We start from the raw sequence: 10,567 nt of genomic DNA, 5'->3' as shown, positions 1-10,567 counted from the left end.
TATACTAACAATGGAACCCCTTTGCCCCCACCCAAATGCCTGCACAAAACCCAAACACATGCACACACAGACACAGGGACAGAGAGAAAGAGACAGGAGGACTGTGTGAGCTTTGGATATGTAAAGCACTATCTGCATTTACAGAGAAAGGACAAAACAGAGGACAAAACGGAGGACAAAACAGAGGACAGGACAGAGAACGGGACAGAGTATTTTGGACAGCAGCAGAGAGTAGCTGCAGTAACTGGAGAGACACACCTGCTCGCAGCTGTTAGATCTGAGGTGAGAAACTGATAATATCACCAAACCCAGAACATTAGACAAAACTCTTGTAGGTTACACCTGCACACACACACACACACACACACACACACACACACACACACACACACACACACACACACACACACACACACACACACACGCATGCATGCACACACGCACACAAAGAGTTTTGTGTCATCACTAGTGGGTGGAAACTTAAAAGGGAAAGTGAAAGTTACAGCAGGGCCTTAAAGGAAGCATGATGAAGCTAAAATGACTGAGGTAACGCATTTTGACATTTCTTTAAAACTTTACATCTGAAGCAGACTTTAGACGGGGCTTTTTTAGCACACTCCAACATTTAAACGCTCTTCCACCGTCTGGTGCATTTCTGGTGAGCTCAGAGGTTGCAGCAAGCAGCCTTACCTTTTCACTATGGTACAGCACAACTAATGTCTCGGTAACCCGATTTGAACTGCAGCTCCTGCAGCTGTTGTCACCTTACAGTTATAGCTGTGTCCTTATTTTGTTTTGTCCACATGGAAAGTCATGTGGCTTTTTTGTCACATGTTGGATTCTCTTTCAGGACGAGACATGTTGTAGCCTAACATCCAGCAGCGTGGTTCAGTATAACACCATTACTGTAAGCCCTTTCTCTAATTGCTGCTTCGCTGTGCGAGGAAGAGAAATTAACATCAGACCAGGGGTTCCAAGTGAAGTCACTTTAAGTCCTGCAGTGTTGAAAAATCTTTTTTTGGTAGTAGAAATAGGTAAAAACCACAGAATTCATCAATTAAAGTTTGTCCAAATTTTACAGCATGCACCTTTGAAACCATTTGCCATATTTGGAAGGAGGACTTTCTTAGACCTCTACAGATAAGAAGAAGAATAAAGGGTTCGTCCCAGAGACTCATGTGTTCATGATCTTTCATTTGTGTCTTTCAGGTTTAAGGAAAGAAGTCCCAAGAGCTTGCTGTTCTTGCTTTTGCTTCCTCAATATCATCATCTGACAGTCACTTCAGCTCCCTCTTATTTTTTCCCTGTGTTCAGGATATGATAGAGTGATATTAACACTATCTGTCAGCCTGTCACGTCAGAGTTTGGCATCTTTCTAATAGGTTGTAGAAATTCATTTAGTCTGCAATGGTCTCTGCCAGGCTGTTGGTGCTGTCCCTCTTTAGCGCGTCTCTGGTTGGGTCTCAGCCCACAGAGAGTTCACAACAGGTTTCAAGCCCTCCTGCTCATCCTGCAGGGGAACCATCTCTGAGTATCGATAACCTGTCCTTCCCCTGGAGTCGCCTTCGCCTACCAAAGTAAGTTCTGCACTCGCTTTTAAATATTGTATTAAAATAAATCAATCAATAACAAGAAAGCTGATGGATATTTGTCAATGTCTTAATTTATCTCAGGTACATCATTCCTCTTCACTATCACCTCCTCCTGCACCCCAACCTCACAAGTCTAAGTTTCACTGGCTCAGTGCAGATTCAGATTGATGTGCAGAACAATACAAACTGGGTCGTATTACACAGCAAGGGTCTTCAGATCTCCAAAGCCACCATATTAGACCAGAACCTCACTCATCTATCAGAACAGGTAGTTGTGAATGCACATCAGCTCTTTTGTCATTGTGGCCTACATCAGACCCATCAATCTCCTTCTGTTCCAGGTCCTCCCAGTTCTTCATAACCCTTCCCATGAGCAGATAGGCATTTTTTCTCCCAGAGTGCTCAGCAGTGGGCAGAAGTATTTCCTGTATATCGAGTTTGGAGCAGAACTTGCAGAAGGTTTCTATGGCTTCTATAAGAGCACCTACAGAACCAGTACAGGAGAGACCAGGTGAGACCAGGTGTACTATTCCACAGCATGGACTGTAAGCTATCTTACACATACCTACAAGTGTCTTTTCTAAAAATCTGATAATATCTATTCTTAGAACCTTGGCTTCAACTCATTTTGAGCCTACGAGTGCTCGAATGGCATTCCCTTGTTTCGATGAGCCAAGCTTCAAAGCCAATTTCTCTGTACGAATTAGGAGACGTCCCGAGTACATTTCTCTGTCCAACATGCCAGTAGTAAGTGTTGCATATGTGCCAGTTGTCACAAATGTTCAAATGAAAACAAAAGAAAACAAAAGTACTTCATTTGAGTTTTTGTGGTTTTCAGATCAAAACAGTTGAAGTCAGCGGTGACTTGCTTGAGGACCAGTTTGCTCCAAGTGTACAGATGAGTACTTACCTCGTGGCGTTTGTCATTTGTGACTTTAAGTCTGTCACTGGAACAACATCCTCTGGGGTGCAGGTGTGGTCTACATGATAATGTCTCGTATGAAATGCCTTCATTTCTTCCTTACTTTCTCAGTCTAAGTGCCTGTTTCTTGTGTTTTCACTGCAGGTTTCCATCTATGCAGCCCCAGAGAAGTGGCAACAAACCCACTATGCCCTGGAGGTTGCTGTTAAAATGCTAGACTTCTATGAGGAGTTTTTCAACATTCGCTATCCTTTACCCAAACAAGGTAATTATTATTATTATTTTTTGCTTTGAGAACAAAGCCAGAAATATAAACTATAAGTATCCTGATCCATGTGCTCTTCTTTCAGATCTGATAGCCATTCCAGACTTCCAGTCTGGTGCTATGGAAAACTGGGGTCTGACCACCTACAGAGAGACCAGTCTTCTCTACGACCCCCTCACATCCTCTGTTTCTGATAAACTCTGGGTTACAATGGTCATTGGCCATGAGCTCGCCCATCAGGTGGGAGTATGACAGTGTATGCATACAGTAATGACATGTAGGTTTAAATGCTGTCAGGCAATCACTTTATTACAGAAAGAGTCAAAATTATAATTCTTGCTGGCAGTGGTTTGGCAACCTGGTGACCATGGAGTGGTGGAACGATATCTGGCTGAATGAAGGATTTGCCAGATACATGGAGTACATTTCTGTGGAAGCCACTTACCCGGACCTCAAAGTGGTATGTGCTTTAATCATTGATTGACAGATTAATATTAAACCTGAGAAAGAAGATTAATATTCATATTGTGTGCTCACTCTTGCAGGAGGAATATCTGCTGCACACCTGCTTTGCAGCTGTGGGTCACGATTCATTGAACTCCTCTCGGCCAATATCTAGCCCAGCAGAGAACCCCACTCAGATCAAAGAGATGTTTGACACAGTCTCTTATGACAAAGTATGTCTTTGTCTTTGCATGTTTCAAAATGTTTCTTTGACAGAAAATCTTTTCAAAACCTTTTTTTTCCATTTTCTTGATGTAAACACTCCTTTGAGCCTCCAGGACTTGTCCCGACCTTTTCTCTCTTTCTTACCAGGGCGCTTGTGTCCTGCACATGCTGCGACACTTTCTGACAGATGAAGTGTTTCAGAGAGGGATTGTGCGATACCTCCGCAAGTACAGCTACAAAAATGCACACAATCAGGATCTGTGGGACAGTCTGGCCAACGTAAGAACCCAAATTACGCTAACTGTGTCAAAAGGCACCGTTTTCTTTTGTGTAAATTATGAGAGATGGTCAAAGTAACACGCAGCCTGACAGAGATATATTTTACATTATTTGGCTTTTTTCCCCATATGTGGTCCAAACTATTTTAGTAGATCATGAAACTAAAAAGGCGACATAAGAGTTTGATTACAGGTAGATGGAACAAATATTCATTGAAAGCTTCTGCTTGTCCTTTTATTTCTGAAATACTCACCTTTTTATGATAGTTTGTCATCTTGACGTTATCATGAAAGAGCAGATCGTGACAGATCCACAGTTATGTTATGTTAACACAACACTTGACATACAAACAGTAACTTTTAAGAAAGTAACTCCAAATTGAATTGAGAAAATAACTTTAAACTTTGGGTTACTGACTTGAAATTTTGGGATGAGAATCCAGAATTTCAATATATAAAAGGATTTTTTTTTTCTAGTTGCAGAGACAAGCTTAAAGGTTTCAGTATAAAAAGATTTGTAGTCTTAACCATAATCGCTGAGAAGAGGCAGGATGAAGTAGAGGAGAGGAGGGACTACTGGGACCCAGAGTACGTGACTCTGTCTCAGATTTTTGTTGACTAATAATACACTACCCTTATAATGGTTTCTGTAACAGCTGGGACTCCATCAGATGATAGTCTTTAGTTTTTTTTTTAATGTAGCCCATAAAAATGTAGGTTTTACAAATAAGCATTTTAAACTTCTGGTAACAGCAGTGTTATAGATCTGTTGTTATTTGTTTTCATTCCAAACAGCTAAGGTTTTCTATTTCATGGTGCAAAAATCGATTAGCCCAGACTTTAAAGTTGCTTAGAGTAGCTAAAGTAATAAACAAAATGAACATTAAATCTGTTTTACTGCAGTCAGTGTTTTGTCTGTGCCTGGTAAAGCTGTAATGAGTGCAGACTGACTGAAAAAAAAAGAATGCATTGCCTTTCCAGGCAAAAATAACAAGAGACAAAAAAAGCAATCACAGTGTACACTGTAATGGATTATCAATGTCAAGCAAATTTAAAATCCCATTATAACAATCACATCCAAAAATTAAATGAAATACATGTCAGGATATGCTAGAGAGAGGTCCCAAATTTACAAGGAAGGCAAAATAAACAAAAAAAGCTGAGATACAGAAAGTCTAATTCGCTAGAAAAAAAAACAAGGTAGGAATCAAAAAGCAGCTCAAGAAAGACCAGAAACAAGAGGTAGAAAAATTAAGGACAAACAATCTGACAGGTGATGATATTAAACACAACTAAATAGGGCGAAACAGTCTGGCATGGCAGAAAAATAATAGGAAGTAAATCCAGAAAATGTGAAACTTCCAGAATAAAACAGTTGTTAACCAAGAAGGCTAATAACTAATGAAACATTAAAACTAACTAAACATGAACACTCACACAGAGTCTGGAACAAGATCAGGGACAACAAAACCCGCAGTCTTAAGCAGTTGAAATAAAGGCAACTGTTTGTGAAAATTAAGTCTAATTGCTTTCATCTTAAAGACTATCAAGCGTTGGATGACTGAGCACCTACTGAGACAACAAAACCCATATATATATATAACAAGAACCATGACTGTAGTGTATTATAACCCGTGTTGGGATTGTCACTCAAAAAAGTAATTTAATAAACATTGCTTGTTACTTTGTTACTTTATTTAATTACTCACAGAAGAAAGTAATTTGTTACACTACTCGTTACATTACATTATTTTCATGTTTCTCTGTAAAATTACCTGAAATGCATTGTCACATAATTACTGGTTAGCAATATAATTCTTAGGCTACAGTCCCACACACCAAGACAAATCCCTATCCTAATGAGTATACACACAAGAGCTTTCTTTTAGTTTTCCTGAATGAACACAAAAAACGACAACCCAAAGCAAAGCTGAAAACCATCCGAAAGAGTTCATAAAGCGAATGCCAAGATGAATTTACTGTAGCGACATTTACCGGTACAAGTAGCAACAGAGGTTACAATGTTACAAGCCTTTCTGTTCATTACTGTTTTTGTTACCTGTGGAAGTTCCGGCTCTGGCTGCTGGACTGGGGTCAGCATGCATTCGGTTTTAACATCGCTCTGGGTTCCAAAGAGCCGAAGGTCTGTTAGCACTATAAAGCAGTTCTTTCTGTCTTGGACGCAGTTGATATTTCACCATTGCACTCTTGTCCTTTCTTTGAATAAAAATAAAAGTAATGTCAATTTCTCCTCGCTCAAAAGCCGTAGACCTACTCCAAAATGTTCCTCATCCTGCACACAAATTTAAATCAGCTGGTTGTAGAAAAATTCAAAGACAGCATAAAATCATCCCTTTCATTCTGTTTTTCAGACCTGCTCAGAGGAGGACTTCATCTCAGGGAAACACTGTTACAGCAGTAGCCAGGCCTCCAAAAATGCAGTGAGCAAACATTTAAAAATAAACTCACTGGGTCGTCTTCGCTGCTTACCTCATATAAATGTCACATAGTTTATAAGATTGTGGTTGCATGTTAATTTCAGTGGACTGTCTCCTACAGTACCTGTTTGCTGGGGAACATTTGAACCTAACAGCCATGATGAACACGTGGACTCTGCAGAAAGGTATCCCTCTGGTAACTGTGACGAGGAAGGGGGCTCGTCTGCTGCTTAGACAGGACAGATTCCTGAAGACAGTGCTGCCCTCTGACCCTCAGTGGTCCACTTTACAGAAGGGGTAAATAAGCACATGCCTTTCTAAAATTTTCTACTATTTAACACATTGTTATGTTACTCTACATGTAACTCCTCTATGTATTACTACCATGACTTCTGTTTAAGATGAAGGATTTGTATCTTTTGTGAGTATAAATTTCTTTTTTGTATAGTTTCCTTTGGCATATTCCTCTGACATATAAGACAGACAGTTCCAGCACCATCCACAGACACCTGATGACATCACCTACAGGTAAGAGGGGAATATAAAATTGAATAAAGCTTTTCTTTGCCATTATCTTGGTCTTTGCTCCAACTTTTACTGTATATGTTTTATTCAGATAGTATACATATAGGAGAGGAAGCCAGCTGGGTTAAGGTAAACTCTGATATGACGGGCTATTACATGGTTCATTATGAGGATGGTGGCTGGGATGTGATGACTAAACTGCTGAGTGAAAACCACACTGCTCTGAGCTACAAAGACAGAACTCATTTGATACACAACGCCTTTCAGTTGGTCACGTAAGTATATGTTTGTGTGTGTAACTGTTTGTGGTTTACGTGAGCTAGCAAGAGGTTTCTGTATAAGAAAACAGCTTTGATTACTAAAAGTAAAATAGAAAACAATAATCTTCTCTTTATAATTATTTCTTCTAAAGCGCTGGTCATCTGCCGCTCAATAAAGCCTTAGACTTAATCGGTTATCTGCTACTGGAAACGCACACAGTGCCTCTCCTCCAAGGACTGGGATATCTAGAAGCTTTTTACCATCTGGTTGAGAAAAGAGATGAGTCAGTTTTAACACATAACCTGGGGGTAAGAACGCAGGACACAGTTTGATTTTTTTATGTCATTATGGCATTAGTTTAATGTGAGTTGTTGTTTCTGTTGTCCTGTGTTTCTACAGGCATACATCTTGCGATTTTTCCGTGCCATCATCGACCAGCAGACGTGGAGTGACAGCGGCACTGTATCAGAGCGCCGTCTTAGGACTGAGGTCCTGTCACTGGCTTGTCACCTGGATGACCCTCCCTGTGTGAAGCGGGCACGTCAGCACTTCAGCGACTGGCTCCAGTCCAACGGAACCCTCAAGTATATCTAAACTACACTTCAACACTCATTCACAGTCAGCAACCACATATATGATTCACATAAACAACTGCTCTTTCCTGTGCTAAGAGAGCTCATATAATCTGATATGTCACCATATCCCTAATATGCACGTCTGTGTTTGTGTTTACTTCAGCCTGCCCACTGATGTGGCAGAGACTGTGTATTCAGTTGGAGCTCAGGATGACCACGGCTGGGCCTCGCTCTTACACACATACAAGATTTCCCTCTCTGAGGCACAAAAGCACAAGATCCTGTATGCTTTGGCCAGCAGCAAAGACACCAGCAAACTTGAAGGGTATTTTGTCTTCATGCTGTTGTTGGAAAATATAGCAGAAATGCTGCCACCTTGTGGTAAATATGGAGGCATGTATGGATTAGTAACCTCAAAGTCTGAGCCTACTTATTGAAGTGTATGGTAAGCTGAAATTGAATTTTAGTTAGTAGTCTTTGTGTTCATGTTTGTGTTTTTGTTACAGCCTGCTGGAGCTGGGTTTGGAGGGAAAGGTGATTCGATCCCAGGATCTGTCCACTCTCATACTGATGGTAGCCAGAAATCCGAAAGGACATTACCTTGCATGGGACTTTGTGAAAAAGAACTGGGACACACTAGTTCAGAAGTCAGTATAACAGAGACTGTCCTAAAAGCGTGCCATATAAATGCAGTTTTTAATGCTATTTTTAACTATAGCATATTCAGTGAAATCTTTTTCCCCCCTCAAACTGGCCTTGTGATCTAGATTTGCGTTGTAGTGTTTAAAAGTACCATATCATACAAGCACCACAGTCTGGATATTCAGATATATTTGTCTTGACCTTCTTGTCTGTTGTCTTTCTGGTCTCCAGGTTCCAGCTGGGCTCATTTTGCATTAGAAACATCATCATTGGCACCACAAGTCAGTTTTCCTCTCCAGAAGAACTCACTGAGGTAAATAACATGGTTTATATTCCACAAAGAAGTTTAGATATATTGATATTCTGAGAGGTCAAATAACTAATATGTGCTAGCCTTGTTGCAGTTATAATTGAACGAGTAGATTTCTTTGAACTTTTTTGTCTGTTTTCACTTAAATAGTTGTGTTTTTGCCCCCAGGTGCAGTCATTCTTTGAGTCCATCAAAGAACAGGCTTCTCAGCTGAGAGCTACTCAGATTGCCCTGGACAATGTACTGAAAAATGTCCGCTGGGTTCAGAGGAACCTGGAGACGCTGAGAAAATGGCTGAATGAGCAGATGCAGTGAAAGACAGCAGGGACAAAGGTGGTGGCTTTAACATACCACAGAGGGACTATCTCACAGTTTTTTTTTTAATTTGTTTTTTATTCAGAAATGTATATGCTTAAAATCACTGAAGGGTTGACAGACTTGTAAATACAAAACATGTGAATTTCAGGGAATTTGTTGATTAAAACAAGAACTAAAAATTACTGGCAGCTAAGTGGTAATGGTTTGTATAAGAATAAGTTTTGTGTTATTTTTAGTGTGTGTGAAACAAAGAGATTCATTCCAAAGAGGCAAGAAACACAGCATAAATGGATGCTTCACCATCAGGGGCGGAGCCCATGGGTGGCCAGGGGTGGCAACGGCTACAACAGACCAAAGTCTGACTACTCACTGCAACCAGTGATGAAGTCATTAGGGAGCCACAAATATAATCAGAATTCACACTGAGTTGGGACTATATATTTTTTTAGTTTTTCACTACAGTTGTTCTCACACAAACAGACTTTGACATCAGCCACACGCAAGTAAAATTTGAGAAGCTGGTAAAAAACAAACAACGAAAAAAGCAATGTCAGCATCAGAAGGGGCAAGTCTGCAGAATTTGAGAAAGATGGGTCACATGACAGTAAACCAAAAGAGGAAAAGAGTTAAACAAGTTTGTCAAATTTAGTAAATACATAAATAAACTGGAAAAATATAGCTAAGATCGGACTCTTATTAAAAGCAAACAGTAGTTAAATTATGTTTTAAGGAATGGAGTTCTTCCTGACCCTCCAATGCACTGCACAGTTCCTGGCTTTACCATATTCTTTATGTGCCTGAACAAGAACAATGAGCAGAAGCCAGTTATCTAAAGGAGTCATATAATGAAACAGAAGCCTTGTTACACATTCACAAACATCAGAATCAAAACAAACGGGTTTGAAGTTAAACACGAACAGTTAAATGAGTACTTACAAAAATCAAATTATTAAACACAACAGTTAATGCACAGCTATGCTCCTCAGTATTCAAATCAAATGCAATGACTTGTTTGCTTTAAGCTGTAATTTTTTTTATATATATCAACAACATAAAAAGAAATCAACTTTGTAAATTTTCAAGATTTTTTATTATGCCCTCATGTGGAAAGAAAACATTACAGCCATGTCATGAAAAAGCAATTAAATGAAGATTGTTTTCCCCACATTTTCACACATGAGAAAAAGAATGCACAACAGTGCCACCACAGTGTAAGTAATAGTTTCACCCTGACCACATCTATACAAATGGCCAGATTCCAACACGGTTCACTACATGGACAATAAAAGAGTTTGTTGTACTTCCTGTATCTGCGTTTTTGTTGCATAAACTGAAACATATCCTTTATGTCTTGAGTGTAGATTGTGTACGCCTATATTATGTTAGGGTCTTGGTATAAATACTTAATGCCTATCATTAGGGTTTAGGCTGTAAATGAAAGTAAAACAATTTAAATAGCATGACAACAAAAACAAGGGAGAGAATAAAGGAGTAGGAAGAAGTATAAGCTTATTATTCCCACCACATCGCCACTGTTTAGTATAATCATCATTGTAACTTCCTATTTAAGTTCTGTCCTATCATAAATCTTTATTTGTTGTTATTATACTAAAACAACAAAAACACACACATAGTCCAAAACGTGGAGCTTGTCAATGATCTGAAGGCAGTTGGGACCACAGTCACAGAGAACACTTTCTGTAACACACTACACTGTAATGGACTGAAATCTTGCAGTGCCTGCAAGGTCTCCCTGCTCAAGAGGGCACAGT

At 39.6% G+C, this 10,567-nt stretch overlaps 1 protein-coding gene across 2 annotated transcripts; it reads left to right on the top strand.

Moving 5' to 3' along the window:
- Positions 1–63: 63 nt before the first annotated feature.
- On the top strand, positions 64–8,977 carry erap2 (endoplasmic reticulum aminopeptidase 2). 2 transcript variants are annotated; one of them, XM_080309171.1, is made up of 21 exons: positions 64–282; positions 1,210–1,577; positions 1,674–1,860; positions 1,934–2,103; positions 2,201–2,339; positions 2,431–2,565; positions 2,659–2,779; positions 2,865–3,019; positions 3,126–3,239; positions 3,325–3,456; positions 3,596–3,727; positions 6,099–6,167; positions 6,286–6,461; positions 6,613–6,692; positions 6,781–6,964; positions 7,102–7,258; positions 7,350–7,534; positions 7,689–7,850; positions 8,032–8,172; positions 8,399–8,480; positions 8,646–8,977. In XM_080309171.1, exons 2-21 carry the CDS (start codon positions 1,408–1,410, stop codon positions 8,790–8,792), a joined length of 2,838 nt encoding a protein of 945 aa, XP_080165297.1. In that variant the 5' UTR covers positions 64–282; positions 1,210–1,407; the 3' UTR covers positions 8,793–8,977. The 2 variants fall into 2 exon arrangements, with proteins under 2 accessions (XP_080165297.1, XP_026043408.2); XM_026187623.2 differs by lacking the exon at positions 64–282 and adding an exon at positions 480–546.
- The last annotated feature ends 1,590 nt before the right edge of the window (positions 8,978–10,567 follow it).

The sequence above is a fragment of the Astatotilapia calliptera genome, chromosome 12 (assembly GCF_964374335.1).
Source record: "Astatotilapia calliptera chromosome 12, fAstCal68.1, whole genome shotgun sequence".
NCBI classification, from domain to species: Eukaryota; Metazoa; Chordata; class Actinopteri; order Cichliformes; family Cichlidae; genus Astatotilapia; species Astatotilapia calliptera.
This window is presented reverse-complemented; position numbering and strand designations above follow the sequence as displayed.